Source organism: Scatophagus argus, chromosome 7, assembly GCF_020382885.2.
Source record: "Scatophagus argus isolate fScaArg1 chromosome 7, fScaArg1.pri, whole genome shotgun sequence".
Taxonomy (NCBI): Eukaryota; Metazoa; Chordata; class Actinopteri; family Scatophagidae; genus Scatophagus; species Scatophagus argus.
This window is the reverse complement of record NC_058499.1, coordinates 9,207,371-9,228,341: the sequence shown is the minus strand read 5'-3', so window position 1 is coordinate 9,228,341 and position 20,971 is coordinate 9,207,371. Positions and strand designations below refer to the sequence as shown.

Below are 20,971 nucleotides of genomic sequence, written 5' to 3'. Positions count from 1 at the left end.
TAAACTGCATTCATTGCTGTATGATCAGGTAAACGGATGCTTACTCCATGCATTTGCTGTTGAGTTGAGGGTGACCAGTCATCATCCCGTGTTCCTTCCCCCCTCATAAGTAAAGTTTTCACATTTGGAGGTAAAATGTCAACAAAAGGTGACCAGACTTTCAGAAATAGTTCAGCGTTTCCTTTTACAGCTGCCTGTAACGTTTGATGAGACACAGTATCAAAAACCTTCCTTACCAAGGGGTGACACTTGGTGGGGAGTCTTTGATCCTCTTCTTAAAAATACGTTTTCAAGCAACTACAAGGAGCTTCTCAAGAAGTTTGTAATTCACTGTGGGGAGACTGTGGATGAAAGGTCTAAGAGGAAAACACCAGGATCTTTTTTTTTTTAAAGATCCTCCATATTTTTGATTGCAGTGTAAGTTTATCCAAATAGAAAATAGCTAAAACACCAGCTGTGCACCATGAATATTAAGCTAAACACCAGATGGCCATCATAAAGACCAGATGAGTGCGTATGTATTTCCTTTGGCTTGTTTCAACATATTTCAACACAGAAATGGATTTAGTTGTAGCTCTTACTTATATATCTTGTCAAAGTGTTTTATTTTACCAAACGAAGGGGACAGCAATGGACGTCACCATCATAATAAATGTTATGGTGCTCCTTCATCCTTTATCGCACGCTTGTGGTGGCTGTAAATATTGATGAACCAATTTTCTAGGGATTCTCCTTAAGTTAAGAACTTCTGAAAATAAAATAAAGCAGACGTCATCATTCTTAATTCAAATCTATGTTCTTGCCATGTGAGGACACATGAACTGGTTTGATTAATATGTAAGTATCATTATCATTCCATATCTAAAATGCTGGCTTTTGTTCCAATCAGTGACAGTTTTGTTACCTACTGATTGTGTTTGGTTTTGCAGTTTTAGTTTTTTACAGAGACACAGAAACGCCACATATTTCTTGGGTGCATTTAGCTGAAACTAATACAGTCTAATACAGTCGTCTTTCAGTAAATTCTGCCTTAGTGAAGGTTATATTTTTTGTTTACCCTAAAAACTATTGACTACCTGCAGGAATAAACTGGCAGCTTATGTATCAGCATGTATTTTTCTTCTGTGGTTTTCCTGACAGGCAGCACATTATTTGGGGAAATTACAGCAGTAGAGCAAAGGGGGGCGCTATTTTATTGTGCTTGCTGGCTGGTAGCACCAGCAGCCAGGTCTCATTGATTGGGCATTTGGCAACATTTCCACAATAATGGAATATTGAAATGTGTTTTCAAAGGTGTATATTGGTCTCTTAATTGTTTGGATTTGATTCCCACATGATAATGCTGTGACCTGGATTGATATGCATTGGGATTCAAGCAGAAAAACAGAAAGTCAGTTTGTAGAGCAAAGAGACATCTGTGACTCTGTGAACCCTGGAAAAAAAAATACAAAACACAACTTTTGACAAAAGTGATTTGTACCTCCGTCGGTGTGGGTTAATCTCTCGTTCAGGTAGTGAGATGTCAGGCGAAATTTAAATAATAATCTGATGGACTGGCTCTCAAACAGGCCAGTGGACAGATTTAAATCTTGTTGCAGAGGTTTTATTTTTAATTAATTAATACAATAACCTTCCTTTGGGCTTATTCTACTACTTATCTCCTCTGTTTCAAGTGAATAACCCTTTTTAAGCGATAAGTGACCAGTGACCACACTGAACAGACTTACAAAGAACCTCTGGAGACATGTTTTATGAAAACAATAACCTGCTTTACGCCGGTGAATGGATGATGGATGACTCCTTGTCAGATAACATCTTTGTGACCCAGTAGCCAACGCTGTGTGCTCTGAGACCAGCTCACTGCTTGTTTACCATTTGGTCTGATGTGAATAGTTTTCCCATGTGGGCATTAAAATCATTTTTAACAACACGTGAAATTCGCGACAGAAAGAAAATTACACATGAAGCCTGTATAATAAACTAAAACACAGAAGAGTTTCAAAAGGTATAACACACATGGCACTTTGTTTATTAAACGTTTAGATAATTTGATATAAATTAGGTGGAGAAAATATTAGAAACTCCTCTTAGCGTTGCACAGTTAAACTACAGCCTTCAACCTGACCCTAAAGTTGGAGCAACACAACTCTTTAACACTCAACGTGTTATTTGAATTTTGCTGCACTGGTTTTCATCTGTTGTGCCTAATAAACTTGCAGCTGAGCGTGAGTCAGTCATGAGGAGAGGAAGTTTTCACACTTGGCTGCAGGGCACCTGAATCAGTAGCATCCAGTCTTCAGATACTGCAGCAAACTGCAAACTCACCTAAACTGTATTCAGCGTTTCACAGTCGAGTAGAGAGCGTGCATGTGCGTTTTGCTTGGTTTGTCTGTCTTCTCTTACAGCTTTCACCTGTGATCACCTTTGATGTGGAAAGTAAATTAATTTGTCTTTATTGCTAAACACATTACATTGCACAAAGTGGACGTGCACCGTATTGTTCAGGGTGATTCTGTTGTACTGTAAACGCATGTTACACGTGATCAGAAAGAGTTGCCTCGTAGTCTTGCACACTGAGCTCCGATGGTTTTATTGCAGACGTTCACAGTAGCTGGTGTTTGTAAAGGCAGTTTCAGTCCTTGTGTTCAGAGAATGCATCAGCATTTCTATCCAGCTGTGGCCTAGAGGGTGGAGAAGCGGCTTGTGATTGAAGGGTCGCTGGTTCGATTCCCCCACCGGACAGACAGCAAATATTTGGGTGTGGTGGAGTGATTAATGTGAAAAAAGCCCCCCCCCCCCATTAGCTGGCTGATGTGACCTTGAGCAAGGCACTTAACCCCCAGCTGCTCCTGTGTGTTTTACTGCATGTAATTTGCTGGGTGTTGCATGTGTGTTCAGCTGGGATGGGTTAAATGACAAATTTAGTGTGTGTGTGTGTATGTAAAAATATATATACTGCTAATAAAGTGATTTTTATTTCTTAATTGTGGCATGAAGCTGGAATCTTGAAATGTCTGAAAAATTTGGGGGGATTTGTTTTACAAGTCTTCTTTATGACTTACCTTTGAGCTTGTTATGTGGTCAACTTCTCTTCAAATTCAGCCAAACCTTCATAACACAGTATATCAAAGTTACAGGAGATATAAATAACAAGAACGGAGGGCTTAGCATATGAGGTTTTGCTGCCTGCAAATGTACTGGAAAGTGATGACATGCAGTGTACTAAAATAAGGCGCAGAGTGTGAAATCCTAATCTGGGCAGTTCATGATCAGGAGGCTCCAAAGTGCTGATGCCGAGTCACAGATTTTTCTTTTTTTTTCTTTCTGTTTTTTGGGGGCTCTTTAGGATGAAAGAGACACAAATAACAAGCAGCAATAAGGAAAAGAGGAAATTCTATTCAGTTTGTGCCTTTTGTTCTCTGGTGCATTTTGATCTCACATAGATTAACATTATTTTGTTTTGTCACCGTATGTCATGGCATAATTCCATATGACACTGCTACCTCACTTCAGTCAAGTTTGCATTGAATCATACAACCGTAACACAACCAGCTGTCAGCAGCCGTTCGCCATATTATCAGTCGCCATGTTGGTCTGTGCAGGCAAAGTATTTCAAAGTACTTTTTCAGAAACACTGCAGACACTGATAGCGTTTACGCATCCGCCATAACACGGTGAAGAGGAGGCCAAACAGGTTGTGACTCCATGTAATATGATCACAGTAAGAGATGATGGTTCAGGCAAATCCACAAGGAGTGTGACGTCTGTCCGTGGCTCAAGCTGTGGGTTTAAAGGTCGATCAGAAGATGTGGGACATTGGAAACAATCAATTTCCTCTGCTCCTTCTGTTCATTTGGCCCTGTGCTACACCAGTGAGAAGATGTTTTCCATAGATGGTGGAAAGTGGAAGTTTGCCTGGTTTGTTTATCATAATGTGTTTATCTTCAAACTTAAAGCTGAATGAACTGGTATATTAACCAGATGTTTATGCATATTAGAATTTGATGCACTTGATGTATTGAACCCTCATAAGTGGAGAACTTGACGCACTCGTTAACATTAAGATCAGAGTGAACTGTCACAAGACCTTAAGGATGTTTGCCATATTATCCAATTGAAAACACGATGATGGACATAAGACTTCAGCACCTTTTACGCCAAATCATACAGCAGGTCGTACACGTTTTATGCACATTTTAGGTGTATTATCCTCTGAGTGCTGTTTGAATATCACGATGTGTGTTTAAAAGCGAAAAGCAACTCTTATTAATCAATCCATACATGCTTAAATACATATCCTGAGGAGCGTTTGTTAGGCTGCAGATGGCTTCATAGAAACTGTGATTCCCAATATAAACTGGCTGGCTGACTGCGACAAAGCATTGCAACATCCTTATCGTCTATCCTTCGGACCCCCTCGACAAATATTTGCCCGCTGGATGCGTAAAGCTGAGACTCTCTCACACCCCGTGGCTTTCTCTCAACAAGTAAACCATCAACTCCAAGGTTGGCTCTCATCCTTGAATCATCCTCTCCAGTTTGTCCTGACTAGGCGGGGTGAGCGCATGTGCCATCCTGGCTCCTATGGCAACCCGATAGATTAGCTCCATCAATATTCACGTTATTAGAAAGCGGGACGGCGGCTGATGGATCAGTGATGTCAGCGCTCTTTGAAAGCCGCGGCCAGCTGCGTGCATGTGTGCCATCACCTCGCACTGACAAAGAGCTCGGATATTTTGGGGAGGTGGAGATCATGCTTTGTCATTGAGGAGCTCAGCAGCAGCAACAGCAGCAACAGCAGCAGCAGCAGCAATCTCCCACTCCGGCACGTCCGACGCTAAGCATGCTGCATCCTGATGCGCTCTCGTAGGCACGCTGTGGGGTTACCTGGATTTACACGCATTTGCGGTCCATCGCCTTCACAGGACCGTCGGATTGAAGCGACCACGTATTGTCGACGCATCTAAATGTTTGAACCAAGGGGGGAGGGAGAGGCACGTCCCAAGTGTCACACAAGATACAACCTGTCCTGCGGATGCGCCGTCACCGTTTTGCCTCCAGTGGCACCCCAAGTGTATGAGATTCATGATTCATCCCTCTGTCTTCACCGGCTGTCCTTAAAGCGCATCTCTTCTCCTTCTTCAAAATGGAAAGATTCCAGTCTTCCATGCGCAAACGGCTCTACAGCTTGCCGCAAAACATTGGGCAAAAACCCTTCGTGATTGACGAAGGAGACAACGGCGACAAGGACACTAAGAGGAAAAGTATTCGGCTAAAACATTTGTCCTCTTCGTCTCCTGCAAGCAGTTGCAAGAGCACCGAAGAGGCCAGGAGCGAAGACATGGAAAGGGATGTTACTGTGAAGACCAACTTGAACGGGGACTGTCGCTTGTTTAGGGGCAGCATCTCTTCCATCACCGGGCGTCATCCTCCCGGGTCAGATCCAGCGGAGCAGCGGCGCCTCATCCCAGAGGCTGATGCGGGTGTCAGCGAGAGTTTCCCCGGTGAGTCCGGCCCCGGGGCCCAGCAGCGGACAACGGGTGGTCTGAGTGGCGCAACCGGACAATCATCTGTGTTTGACCAGTCAAGTTTCATCAAGCTGGAGGGAAGCGAGCAAATCATACCAGAGGACGACCGGCTGTACCAAGCTGGCTTCATGCACCGGCAGTTTGGGGCGATGCTCCAGCCGGGAGTCAACAAGTTCTCCCTGCGGATGTTGGGGAGCGAGAGGGCCGTGGAGCATGAGAGGGAACGAGTAAAGTCTGCTGGCTTCTGGATAATCCACCCGTACAGTGATTTTAGGTAATTTGTGTGCGCAAAAAAGCCTTCTTTACAAGCAGGAGTAGTCTTACAGATGAAGTGCAGCAGTTATGCTGCCACACAATTTTTAGGCTTGTCTGATCATTTTAATATAGACTTAAGCTCCATGTAAAATAACATTAAATATGGTCAGGTCACTGTAAACTTAATAGCACAGACACACACACACTAATCCGCCATTTATCCTGACACACCGGGAGTGTGTTTCTGTCATCACCGTGATGACTTTATGATAACATGATAATCAGGACTGTGTGTGAATGTGTCTCAGTAATGCATACACACCTTAAATAAATAAATGAATGTCTTCAGACCTGAAATTGATCCTTTTCTAAATTCAGTCACATATACTGTACAGGCCAGTCTTACAGGGAAACATTTGATGTACAAAATCCTCTTATAAGCACAGTGACAGCCGTGTTATATCTTACATATGTAGGCTGCAGGTGTTTGTAAGTCCCTCTTTTGTTTGGCCTGGAAAAGTGAGTGTGAGCGTGTATGATTTCCTTCACAGAACAATAGGCTATATGATAATCCAACCCACCAATTTCCCTCTACAATTGTATAAATTAAATTTGTGCTTCAAACTAAGCCAGCCTGTAATTCCCTAATTTACCAGCCATGCTGTGCTATGCATGCATGCACGCTCTGCGTTTCACTGCATGCCCCGTACAAACCAGCGCTCTGCTCATCGCCGCCATCAAGGGATTTTCATGACATTTAACCTTGAGGCTCACTGTCATCATATTTTCACCGGCCAGTTGTACGCCGGTGTGTGCCACTGCTGTTTTTTTCCCACTCATCTGAATTACACTTCTTTTTTTTTTATATATCAGCAATGGATTACAGAGAGTGCAGCAGGAGGGGCTTGGAAATGGGGTAATCAAAATAGGGTAACATGAACATTCAAGATATTAGAAGCACACATCAGTGGAGATTATTACAGTACAATTAGTCTAATGGAGCAGAGATGGTGTGGACAGGGAGGGAACACACCACCAAACACTGAACACACAGAGAGAGAGAGTCACAGAAAGAGAGATTGAAATGAAAATGATGTTGGAATCAGGACGTCCAGCTGTTAACTCTGTGTATGAGGTGTCGTTGCTTCATGCTCGGTTGGGTCACACTCTGAGCAGCAGCAGCAGCAGCAGCAGGTGCCTGCCCTGGGCCTCTTAAGGTGAGCACTTGATCCTGCTGCAGATCCCATTTCAAGTTACAGGTGTAAACCTTTGCACCATTAAAGAGTATTTGGGTCATTTTTGGCTTACTGCTGAATCCAATCCTAATCCTGCAAACAGTCAACTTCACCCGCAGATATCTGTAACAGTTGTGCGCTGACATGCTGCGTGTTTCCATGACCACTGTGCCTCAGCTCAGTGCAGCATAACCCGTTTGTCTTCTCCTTGTATCCCTCATAAACGCAGTCTCTCTGTTGCTTATATCATAACTGCTGTCTTTTATTAAGGCTTTCTGTGGATACGGCAGCAGACATACTGAACTGGCACGCTGCGTAAATATGGTTAATATGATTGCTGGTGGGGCTGAGCCATGGTACAGGTGTGTGTTAAGCCACTGAGCTGCATGCAGGCTGCTGTGCTTCAGCTGCGCTCTGGCAGCGAGAGATAAGTATCCCTAGTACAATTGTGATCCCTTTTTCAGCTGTCCTGATTGATCTAAGCTCCTTTCACCATTTTAAGCCTTTTTGTGTTCACTTTGCTTGTAACTCCTCTCTCTTTCTGCTCTCATGCTCTTTAACGGAGTTGCACTCTGACCCAAATAGTGCAAGATTCCACTTTGGACCAGTAGAGGTCCAGAAACGCCACAGTCGTCTCTGTATTTTGATGGTAACACCAGATTACACCTGCAAGTTGTCTGATCTTTGTGGGGCGAATGCTGCGTGCTGACGGGATGGTCTACAGGGGATGGCAGTAATGCACTGTCCCCTGCAGACCTTTTTTTTTTTTTTTTTTTTTTTTGTACTCCAGCTGTTCCAGTGTTCTGCAGCACAGTGACGTGTGCAGAGCAGTAATGCTAACTACTCAACATCTGGCTGATGGGAGCTGACTTCTGGAGATGACATGGATTCCCAGGAGATAACGGTGGATTTAGCTAGAGAGGGGAAGTGCAATTAGGACCAGTGTGTCACCGCAGAGACAAGAGGCAGATGAAGAGAGGAATGCAAATGCTTTGTTTGGCAGAGGACAACAGAAAGCTGATTAGAACAAATGGACATCCAGTCCTCACTGGTTCCCTCTTTTTTTTTTTTTTTTTTTTTGAATGTTCTCTTGTGAAGGTTTGGTGTAAGTAAGTTGGGAGGTTGTGATGTGCCCCAGTCGGTCGGTCGCATCTCCACTGTGGACCCTCATTTGAGCTCAATGTCACAGCATCAGGAACACAGTTTAGGTGCCTGTGGATCTTTGCTATTTCTTTTTGAATGGTTTTGAATTATACCTGTAGACAAGAGAGTGAGGTATTTGTCCAATCAGATTTTCTTCTGATTTGCTTATTCCTCTCATTTGGCTCATACAGTGTGTTTGCTGTAGGCCGCCTCACATGCCTTCCCTGACAACCCCCGCACAGCTTGTTCTGGCCTTGTAGGTGTGTTAGGCCCCCTCTGTATCGATCAGTAGTTAATTAGGTCTTTGAAACGGATCAGTCATGCAGTCGCATGCATCTCACTCGCACTCAAGAAGGTAATTGGTTAACAAACACTCTCCATATCTTGACAGGCCTTTATGTGTGCGTTACTGTATGTGAACGTGTGTCCTGTGAACCTTTAAGCGCTCTAATATTGTACTCTGTTAGGCGTCAATACTGCAATGATTTTTTTTTTGTTACAGCTGCCTGCAAAATCAAAGGAATAAAGACGTTGGACTGAAACAGCTTGATATGATGCCAGATTTTAAATGAAGCTATGAAATTCAATGAAAGTATAAAAATGTTTTGAAATGGAGATGCAGGATCTTATCAGCATAACATCTGCTGATTAAGCCTATAGAATGAACATTACTGCCAACATGACAGGCCAATAAGACCCTTAAATTATGTACGAGCAATGCAGACAGTCAGTAGATGCCTGCATCTGCCAGTTGACCATCACATTAAGAATAATAGGCATGATAATACGTTTTAGGTCTTGTAGTATGTGCATATTTCAGCATCCAGAATGAGTAGGAAAATTGGCAAAACTCAATATCAAGTGTCTCTACTTTGAAATGTAATTTGGAGACTTTACTGTAAACAGCAACAACACCTTGAAGCCTCCCCCTTTTTGTCATGCAGTTACAGGTAAAACTGAACCCTCTTGCTCCTGATACTTGAGGATTCAGGTAGCTGTGAAAATCAATATTGCCTCATGAGCAATTCAGATGAATTCCAATCACCCATTTTCCTTCCCATCCCCATGGCTAGAAGCCCAGTTTTGAACTGAGTTAGAGAGCCTCGTAACATCGTGTTGCTTTGTTTACGTACAAGCAGTGTGTTTGCGTTGTGCCTGCTCATTTGAACAATAAATCTACTGGATTTTCAGTGTTGCAGTGTGTGACTGCAAGTTGCCCGGAGATTAATTTCTATTTCAAGTTCCTCCCCACATGTGCAGAATTGCTTTGGGTGTGCAGCACATATTCAGTATGCTGTGTGTGAACCAAACAGCAACCATTGATAAAACTGGTGTCTCTTCATAGTCTGCTCCCGTGTCTTTTCTGCCATTTTGCTGAGAGGAAACAGACCAAATGGTTCAAACAACTGAGAATCAGTGCTTATCTTAGGGCTGCAATTAGTGATTATTTTCATCATTGATTAATCAATTATTACCCTGAATAATCAGTTCTGTAAAGTGTACCCAAGTGAAAATGTGTATTATATTTCCTCAGAGCCCAATGCAACATATTCAGATTTCTTATTTTAGACAGCATCAAATCCTCATACTGGAGAAGATTGAACCAGCAAATCAGCATTATGTTTTTCTTATTCTTCTTATTATCATAAAAGCTGCGGATGGGTGATTTGGGTCTTTGCTAGAGACTGTTGTTAGAAGTCACTCCCCATTTCTCTCCCCTCATATTCAGTCATCTCCCCACTGTTACGTCTCTAATAAAAGCCCTTCTCACTTACGAGACATACATAACGTAACGTATTCAGCTCAGTTATTCTGTCAGGGGTTTGAGTGAACTTTCTGAAAGTTTATCTAAAGTCTAAAGGGTCTGAATGACTTTGGCCTGCAGTTATGTACAATATGAGTGATGTGTGTCTCAGGTTCTACTGGGATCTGACCATGCTGCTGCTGATGGTGGGGAACCTCATCATCATCCCCGTGGGCATCACCTTCTTCAAAGACGAGCACACGCCGCCCTGGATCGTCTTCAACGTGGTCTCGGACACCTTCTTCCTCATGGACCTGGTCCTCAATTTCCGCACAGGCATCGTCAAGGAGGACAACACGGAGATCATCCTGGACCCGCAGCAGATCAAAATCAAGTACCTGAAGAGCTGGTTCGTGGTGGATTTCATCTCCTCCATCCCTGTGGACTATATCTTTCTCATCGTAGAGACGCGCATCAACTCAGACTTTTACAAGACGGCCCGAGCCCTGAGGATCGTCCGTTTCACCAAGATCCTCAGCCTGCTGCGGCTGCTGCGTCTCTCCAGACTCATTCGCTACATCCACCAGTGGGAAGAGGTAGATCCTGAAGGGATAAGTTCTTCAGATAAGAGTACACACACACTGGAGCAGTTAGTTGATTACTCGCTGTTTCATCAGCAACAATTACAAAACAAACAAAAAAAATCTTTGTGACAGTAAATTGGAAATCTTTGGATTTTGAAGTGTTGGTTGTACAAAACAAGTAATGACACTACATTGCTTTGAGAACATGTGATGTTTATTTCTCACAGTTTTCTGATTTTTTTCATGTAACGAAAAGATTAATCAGTCATGAAAGCAATAGTGTGCTTAAAGTGCTTAAATATATATTTAAATTTGCTTTACATTTGCAGATTTCTTTATAATCTTGTCTGGGCTACATTTTTTTCTTTCAGGGGAAATACACAATACTGCTTAGTGTAATAATAATAAAAGAAAATAAAACAAATATCCATATTTTTAAAGCTGTAGAGTTAATTTATTGGTTCCCCTCCAAGACTCACGCACAATCGACTTACTCAACAACAGATATTTTCCTGCATTATCTTATTTTTTTAATTCCGACTGAGGCTGCCGTCCCCATAGGCCATTCATGTCGTTTGCAGATGGTTACACAACGCTGAAGCAGCCTCCGGAGGCCTATAGAAGATTAAGAACAATGTGGTCTGGTATAGGACCCCTGTGTCCATTGGTCCACACAGAGAGACTACTGTATATGTCAAATCCTCTGCTTGCATGACAGAGAATTGAAATTTTATAGATTTATTTACAAAGAGATGTGTGTTTGTTTCACTTCCATTAACAATGATAATCTGTGTCACAGGTTTTCCACATGACCTATGACCTGGCCAGCGCCATGGTGCGCATCATGAACCTGATTGGTATGATGCTGCTGCTGTGTCACTGGGATGGCTGCCTGCAGTTCCTGGTTCCCATGCTGCAGGACTTCCCTGCTGACTGCTGGGTCACCAGGAATAAGATGGTGGTAAGTTGATTATTTAAGGGTCAGACAAAGAAGTTCCAAAACTTTTTTTTTCCCCGCAATAACCTTCTTTCTATGAGTAATCCGGTCCTCCATGAGCACAAGATTTAGAACAGTTTTGGTTGTTTCATGTGTGAGATTTTCTCTATTTTTTTGTTTTGTCTTTGCTCTTTTCACTGGTTTGAAAAAGGTGATAAAATCTGAGGAGAGCTGTAACAAAATGTTTGAGCACAAATCAGATCAAACCACACCCACACACTCCACACAGTCTTTGTTAAACTCTCAGTAAATAAAACTGAAAGGCATTTTTTGTTTTCACACTTGCTTATTTCATCAGTGAAAATACATTCAGAGATTTGCCAGCCACTCAGTCGGTTAGATGATTGACATAAAATCAGTTGGCAACAATTGATTTAATTGTTTTATTTGTTTTTGTAAACAAAAATGTCAAACATTTCCTGATTTCAACCTCTCAAATGTGAGAACTTGAATGTATTTTTAGGACAGTAAACTGAATGTTTTTTGAATTCTGGACTATTACACAATTAAAACAAACTGTTTGTGTACATCACGTTGGGCTGTGAAAAACTGTAACGGTCTTTTGACGTTTTATAGCCAATTCAGTTCAACTGATTTGTGAGCAAATAGTCAACAGATTAATCGATAATGAAAAAGGTTAATGTCAATGTCAACTCTAGACAAGCTGTTTAATTACTGCTCTGACTACACAGTAGATTAACAGTTGTATTAGTAACTGAAATAGACTTACAGCACAGAATCAGTCAGGACAGTCGTGCAGTGTGCTAAAAGGTTTTGTTTTATAACAGTCTGGGCCCCTCAGGCTGCAGCTTCAAAGACAACAGACCTGGAAAATAAATCTCCTGAAGTCTTGATCCTAAACTCCAAGACTTTCTCTTCGTGCCTTACAGAATGACACCTGGGGGCAGCAATACTCCTACGCTCTGTTCAAGGCCATGAGTCACATGTTGTGCATCGGCTACGGCCTGTACCCCCCCATCGGCATGGCTGACGTGTGGCTCACCATCCTCAGCATGATTGTGGGCGCCACCTGCTTTGCCATGTTCGTGGGTCATGCCACTGCACTCATTCAGTCTCTGGACTCATCCAGGAGGCAGTACCAAGAAAAGGTGGGTGATTTGTTTGTTTGTTTTTTGTTTTCTGCTTGTCTTGATGTGTGTCAAAGAAAATCAACTTTCTCTGGGCCTAAGAGAGTTGAAAGCTGTGGTGGTATTTCACTTTTATGCTATATTATTTTAACAGCTTTACTGGCAAAAATACACAAAATACCTTATCAGTCCATAAAATATGATGCATTGTCAACGACCCAAAAGGAAAATGCTAGTTAAGTACAATTAGCTGACGGTACTTTTGTACTTTTACTTGAGACTTGAACTAAACTAAACATTTGTCTTCCATTGAGAGAGCGACAGAGAGACTGGCTACACGGATCATTCATATGTGCCTTGCTGGCAGAGTTCGCCGCTGAAGGACATGCCAGTTAATGTTATTAGCTGCAGGCTGCAGAGCACAACTGTATTTGTCAGATGGGACAGAGGCATAACATTGCTCTGTGGGCAGGTTTCACAGATGGCCTGACAGTTGACTGTTAACATAATGAGACACATTATAGTCCACCTCTGAGCCAGCACATCAATCAGTTTAATATATTCATTTTGACATGACTTTGCGTTTTGTCTTGGCGGTTTTCACTCAGACACCTGAACTGAACTTATCATTTTGACAATTGGACTTGTTGTTGTCGTTGTTGCAGTATAAACAGGTGGAGCAGTACATGTCCTTCCACAAGCTCCCCGCCGACATGCGCCAGAGGATCCACGACTACTACGAGCACCGTTATCAGGGCAAGATGTTTGACGAGGAAAGCATTTTGGAGGAGCTGAATGAGCCGCTGCGAGAGGTCGGACATCATCTTGTTGGCTTCGGTGTCTGTCAGAGCTAATGGATGCACTTTAACGCCTCCTTTTATTCATAAGAGAATTTAGAAATGCTGAAATTTGCTGTTAATTGAAAACCACTTCAAAATGTCCTTAAGGCTGCTTGTAACTGCATCATGGTGTGTTAAAACCCATTTAGTTAATGTTTATATGCTGCTTATGTACACTAAATAGGGAGGGTAAAGTTAGTGTTTTAACCCTAGAACACTAACGTTAAAATTAGTAACACCATCACTAACATTGGGTATATTTTACCCGATATAATATCCCAGTTAAAATACAGTTTTCATCAATTTACGTAAAAGTACAACACTGTATACCAAATTTTAGTACTTTTCTTTAATTTCCCAATATACAATATCACATAAAATTAAAAAAAGGTACCATGGGGGACCCTTTGAAAAGACAGCAAAATTATTGAAAAATCAGGTAATCCTTAACAAGAAATTTCCAAACAAAAGAAATAATGGAGCTGGGAACTTGTTCTTCGGTCCACCCATTCCTGGGACATGTGAGCCTTGTCTGGTGAAGGCACAGTCTTCCTGCATCACTGACAACTGTGGGAGAGATAGACAAAAAATGGCATTTTTTGAGAGGAGAAAAATTACCAAATTTTTTTGACTATATGAATTTCCTGGGAAATTACCATTAAGTGATGTTTATTAATAGCCATTATATTGTATAAGGATTACATGCAAATACTGGGACAACTCTAACTTACCTTATGCTTACATGCAGTCGGTACAGGCAGGGTAGTAATGGTGAGGACACAATGGTGTATTTTGTTGTGTGCATTAATGAAGTGAATATTCTTGCTCTAAAAGGTTTACAGTTAATTATGTGTGTAATCTAATATGGCTCTCTTACTTTGCACGATAATGTTAATAGTCATGTAATCTGATTAGTGATGACTTTATGAGGACATCGGACCTCATTAACAGAGCACTAAGCCACCGCTAACCACACTGCTTTTATCATGACTGAAATGTACACAAGTGGAATTTGTGCCTTGGCTTAAATGTAAAAGACTTCTTCTTCTGCAGGAGATCATCAACTTTAACTGTCGCAAGCTGGTGGCCTCCATGCCTCTGTTTGCCAACGCCGATCCGAACTTTGTCACCTCCATGTTGACCAAACTGCGCTTCGAGGTCTTCCAGCCGGGCGACTACATCATCAGAGAGGGGACCATTGGCAAGAAGATGTACTTCATCCAGCACGGCGTCGTCAGTGTCCTGACCAAAAACAGCAAAGACACCAAGCTGTCAGACGGCTCTTATTTTGGAGGTAACGTCTGCACGTGGCCAAGCTGTGTGAACTGCATGCTGATATATTCTGTAGCTGGAGGGGAGTCAGTTTGAATGAGTGTGAAGGAGTGGTGATAGTATGATTTGTTTTGATTTATTTTGCTCCAGCACTCAGCAGATTAACTTCCCTGACTATTACAGTTGGGGGGGGGATGTCCACATCATCTCCTTAAAAGGGCTCGGGAGTAAGAGCTTTGTGCTTCGTGATCTTTGATTCCATTTGTGGGGTTTTCCTTTTTGTTAACACCATATTTAAAGCTGAAGTCCAGAACTTTCCATTGTTGCCGGCCTCATCACATCGCCTCAACCCCGTTGGCGTCTGGCTGTGTGGCAAATTGAAATGTCATCATCAAATGTCAAGCACTGATATATAATTTACTTGCATTCTTAACTGATAAAAGTGTCATCTGACAACTCATGCAACTTTATTTTGCACCAAAGTTCAGATGTTATTTCTTATCATATTTTGATGTTTACTGTAATCCAGCATACAATTTTGATACAAGAAAGTCGTGTTAGTCGAAAACATTACATATATTATGGCTTAGGATTATTAAACAAAGCTGTGTTTAAAATGTCCTCATTTTACATCTGAGGACAGAAAATGTGTGTTTAAAACAAACATGTGACATAACAAATATGTTAGAAATCCCACGATGTCATGTGTAATAAATAGATTGCACTGATCAACAGGACAGAGAAGAGAGTGCGTTTGTATATCCTCAATATGTCTGCCCTGAAAAAAAGTCTCCCTTCCCTTTTTTTTTTTTTAAAATGCCGCATTATTTTATTTTTCTGGCACGACAGATGAGGTCAGGACAAACTGTAAGCTGCAGAAATTGCATTAAGTGCTCCATCTGTGGGGTTCAGAGGCATCAGACTTTTCATGTTTTATCTTCTCACATTAATAAAACTATTTTTGCCTTTCCTTTCCTTCACGAATGGATCCAGAACTGTGATTGTAATGCAATAATGCATCACACCACTTGCATGAGAAAGGTGGACAATCATCATTCATATGATGAAGTGGTACGAATAACTCAGCTGACCCCCCCCACCTTATTGCAGAGATCTGCCTGCTGACTCGAGGCAGGAGGACGGCCAGCGTGCGAGCAGAGAACTACTGTCGGCTGTACTCTCTGTCGGTGGACAACTTTAATGAGGTGCTGGAGGAGTATCCCATGATGAGGAGGGCCTTCGAGACTGTGGCTCTCGACCGCCTGGACCGCATCGGTGAGTGTTTTGCCAGGAAATAACACCTGTTCTGCTGGAACAGTTTACAGCTAAAGATCTCATCTTCATATACTCTGTTTAATGTTGATCCTGTTTGGAATAATAATAATAATAATGGCAGTTATATTTTATTTATATGTCTTATTGGAAGTTGATTGACTGATGTGATGTGAGGAGTGTAGATTTAAACACCAGTTTCAACAAAACTGTTTATTTATGATTAATTGATTGATTTTTGTTTTCAATGCATGAACATATCACAATGAACATATTATATATTATGTCATTCACATTAAACAATGGATTCAGTTTGATGAATAGTGCATCTGTAATCGTGGCTTTTAGGATCTTCTTCAGGATTTAATAAACACTGCAGACAAGTATGATGAACAAATTTATTCATAAAAACTAAGCTGAATAGGTGATAAAAGTCCATATTTTAACTAAGATTTGTTGTGTGGTGATTTTTTGCTCAGTTCTGTGTGTTTTTTTATAAATTCCTGGGAGAGCCAGTATAGGGAGTCGGGTGTGGTTGGTCAACTGGACTTGGAGACTTACAGATTTTACATAAATGCATGCATGCCTGTTTGAGAATCAGTGATAACTTTACTACATCTAACACACACTGAAGAGTAGTAGTTGGGTGTTCGACCCACAACTGTTTTGTGGAATCCGTTGAAATCTATTGGAATAGTCTTTGTTTTTAGGTTATTCTTTTCAAGAGACAGTGGATTAACAAACCTTTTTCTTTCATCAGAAGGAACCGTGTCATTTTAGGTTTTATATTTTGTACCAAATTTTGAATCTCAGTTAAAAAAGAATGAATGTTTTATGCTCGTTTTATTTTCTTAACAGGGAAGAGGAACTCTGTTCTTCAGCATAAAGTACAGCACCACCAAAGTTCTGGCACTCTAAACTTACAAGAGAGCGAGATCATCCAAAGAATAGTGCAACATGACCGTGACATGGCCCAGTGCACGCAGCTCATCCAGACCGGCCTAAACCCTCCTGCTGCTCCCCCGTCTCCCACCCCGGTCATCTGGGCCCCGCTGGTTCAGGCACCACTCCAAGCTGCTGCTGCCACCACCCCACTGGCTCTAGCCTTAGCTCACCAGTCCCAGCTGCCTCCCATCCTCTTCCACCATCCTGTAGGACCAGGCTCCCTGAAGGACCCCATCAGCCATCCAAAGAAAGTCCATGTTGGAGCCAACATGTCCAGCAACTGCGGGTCAGGTCCTGATTCTCCTGCCAGCTCCACCAAGTTCAGATCTGAGGTTGAAACTCCCACACTGGTGTCCCTCAGGACGCAACATCTGTCTGCTGGGTCCGTGTCTCCAACGCTGATGTCCCAGCCCATCTTCACCAGCAGTCTGCAGCCTCTGGCCCCTCTACCCTTGCACCAAACCCCGCCCCATCCTCCCCACTCCGGCATGGCCTCAGTCTTCCCTATCAGCCAGGCTACTGTTTCCTACACCTGCCCGGCTCAGCTCCACTCTCAGCCCTTCCATGGTGCTATGACCACCCCACCACAACCGATAGGTTTACTCCAGCAGGGGGTGCCAGGGAGGCTAGTAGGGAGATTCCCAGCCCCCTCTGCTTCTGCCATAAGCCCTCTTATCTCCAGTTCAGTTGGCCCCATACTAAGCCAACTACAGCAGACCTCTCACGCCACCACACAGCAGATGGGGTACAGTCTTGACAGAGCAGGCAGGGCAACTGGTGGTCTGAGCCTCCCACATTTTCCCTTCACCACCAGCACCCCGTCCTCCGGTGGATTTATTCGGCCAGGGTCTGCAGTCGGAACTGGGGCAGCAGCATCCCTGGCACAGCACAGCCTTGCAGGTCTCCAGTCTGCTTTCCTTCCCCAGGTTCTCCCGGAGAACTCAGCCCTCGCCTCCCTGGCCCAGTATGGCTCTGCTGAGGCCTCCCCCTGCTACACACCTCCAGTCCACAGTCCCAGCATACAGAGCCCTGTGAAGGGAAGGACAGTTCTCCATGGTGAGCTCCCCAGCACTATGAGCTCTCACAGGCCTCTAACCCCCCAGACCTCATGCCCTGCTAGGGTGACCTGTACCCTCAAAGAGAGGGCTGAGTCCTCGGTGGATCTCTTTACCCAGGAAATAAAGACTATCTCAGGCTCTCACAGCTCTATATACCAGGAACGGCCTTTGGCCATGAGCGGCTCATCAGGGGGAGTTGCAGGGGCATCGAGCCCCTTCTCCTCCCCCGTGGCTGTCAATAAACCCTACATCCCTATCCCGGGTCAACCTAGTCCTGTCAGTTGGACACATTCAGGGCCTGAACCCCAGAACCAGTCTGTAGGTGTTCACTCTCCCCACGCCAGATCCCCTGCTAAGATGTTAGAGACCGAATCCAAACAGTCCAAACCTCCATCCAACTTGTGAGGTTCATACACACCCTCCTTTAATGCCTAAACAAAAGAGAGAGGGCATCTCCTTTTTGGCTTTGTTATAACCACTATCAAATTTTGAAGTAGGAGGGTGTGTAAATTAAATCAGATTGGAGATCAGTGGTTTCCTTTTTAATCAGAGTGAATGGATTGTGGACAATAATGGACAATGATGGATTTTTTTCTACAGGATATTGCATCTTTGAATATAGTAATAAAATCCAAAACCTATTGATGAGTATATATAGCACCTCATACAAATATCACTTGTTCTATGTATTGTATTATAACCACACTCTGTGATTTGTTACAAGTATTTGTTTAAACCCCATTGTCCGGGCACTTTTGTGTAACCTTTTAGCTACACCCGTTTAGTTGGAAATTTGTCCACAACTGTATCCAGTTATGATTGAAACCAAAAACTATTGTTCTTTTTTTATGTCCTTTCCCACCACTCGAGTGTGTTGTGTGAATGCAGGGTTACCCCTTAAGAGATTAGAGGAGCGACAGACTGTGCACTTTGCTCGTTTCAGAGATCACCTAACGAAATGGTTTGATGACGGCATGTCTTCCAAGAAAGCGTTTCAGCAATATTGCACACCCAAATGGGTCACACAAATCAGATCATGTTCAAAGTAAGAAAAAAGAATTAATGAATGTAATGTAATGTTTGTCTGTCTGAGTGGGGAAAGTGGGATTAATTTTTGAATGTGCTGAACCTGAGGTCGATGTTGGTTTTCCGGAGAGAGCCGGAAAGTGCGACCGCGCATTTCCGTTTCGTCCTTCTACAACTGCTCCGGCTCACGGCGAGGCACGCAACCTGATGCTCAACTCATTTCAGTCTGACGATAACTCTGGTAAAGAACATACACCTGAGCCAAGGTTTGTGTGCCATCAGCATAGTATGCAATAATCTGTGTTTATTTTATTTTATTTTTTTAATGGGTATACAAAGGTACTGTGAATCGAAGCACTTGAGTCAGAGAGTGAGATTCTGTTTTTAGTTAGAACAGACTTAAACAAGGGAATTAAATGGAATTTAAAAAAAAAAAAGCAACTGTGGATAATCAAACATCCTGAAACCAGCAATGCACTAAGACTGATCTGAATGTTTCTTGCACCAGTCAAAGGGCTAAAAGCAGTTACTTGGACACACGGTTAACAAGAAACCCTGAAGGGTCATATTGCTGCATATTTACCTCTTTTTTATTTTACATTATTTGATTGTAAAATTTGACATTTGTTGTTGAACAATTGCTGCTTTGTGATGCTATGCTGAATCAATAAGATGTGTATCACTGACTGTTTTTTTTGTTTGTTTTTTAAGCCAGACTTTTAAATCCTTCTACTTGTTAATAAGTTCATGTGTTTAGATGATAATTCTCTCTCTCTCTCTCGTTGGACCCGTGGCCTGCGAGGAACTGGTCAGCAGATCAAACCAATTGGAGGATCCTGTGCAGCAGCTTTAGCAGCCTAGTTACTGAAACCTCCCCCTCCAAAAGAAATGACGAGATCAGTCACTAGCCATTCACTGCCAATGGGCTCGATCAATCCCTCATTGCTATTTTCCTCCGAGCTCACACCACCTGCCGGAGGTGCCAGCTGGGAGAGAATGTGAGGATACTTTGAGTGCATTCAATTTAAAGGTGTGTGCAGGAGAGGAGGTGTCAGTCATTCATGTGTTTATATATTTATATCTCATTTTGCTGCCTTTTAACCAACAAGTCTGAGGATTCCGTCACCTATGTATGTTAGGTATGTCATATTTTATTTTAGCAACTGAATTCAATGCAATAAAATAACATATGGTCAACGATGTTCGTGATAGCTGATGATTTCTTTGCAGGAGCAGACCGTGGCATGAAAGGAGAATCTGATAAAATGCTATTGAAGTTTCAGGATTTAAGCCGGATTATAAATTGAGAACTGCAGGGTGTTGTTTGATGCCAACATGCAAAATAGCCAGGATTATAATCTGCCAAATATTTGACTCATAGAAAATTATCTGCTGTGTTCATGGAGTGATAACTGTTGGATTAAGGAGTAAATATAGACATTTAATTCAATGTTTCTGCAAGGTTTGATCAAAATATAATTTTTATTTATTTTTATTTATTTATTTATTGGTTTTGTTTTTTTTGGATGAAGCTGCCAGGTTGATCCAGAGCAAACAGAACTCAATGAGCTAGTTTTTATGAAAATTGCGTTATTGTGTAATAGTGTGATGTAATTTTTTTCCTTTGAGGTATTGCAGCTTTCACAGTACATAAAAATGCAATTGAACTAAACTCATTTAAAATTAAGCTAAGTTTTATAAATGGATCGATTATTTAACAATATTCTCATTATGTTTTGTCTGCATTTATTCACAGCATTGTTTATTTCCCAATGTTTTATTTATGTATTAGGATTGCAGTAACAATAAAAATCTATAAAATTAAGAAATTTAAAATTTAGAATAAGCAGTGCTGGGATGTCCAACAACAATTTACTGGTGTTCTATACTGAAGTACAACATCGAGGAACTTGACTTCAGTATTTCCATTATCTGCTACTTTGTACTTCCACTTCTCTACATTTTGGTGACTGATGTTGTACTAC

At 42.2% G+C, this 20,971-nt stretch overlaps 1 protein-coding gene across 1 annotated transcript; it reads left to right on the top strand.

The window, feature by feature from the left end:
- Window positions 1-4,851: 4,851 nt before the first annotated feature.
- Window positions 4,852-20,770, top strand: LOC124062159 (potassium/sodium hyperpolarization-activated cyclic nucleotide-gated channel 3-like). Its single transcript, XM_046394712.1, has 8 exons — window positions 4,852-5,802; window positions 10,078-10,501; window positions 11,289-11,450; window positions 12,377-12,595; window positions 13,240-13,386; window positions 14,467-14,707; window positions 15,796-15,960; window positions 16,816-20,770. The coding sequence occupies exons 1-8, from the start codon at window positions 5,147-5,149 to the stop codon at window positions 18,363-18,365; spliced, it is 3,564 nt and encodes a 1,187-aa protein (XP_046250668.1). The 5' UTR covers window positions 4,852-5,146; the 3' UTR covers window positions 18,366-20,770.
- Window positions 20,771-20,971: the final 201 nt, after the last annotated feature.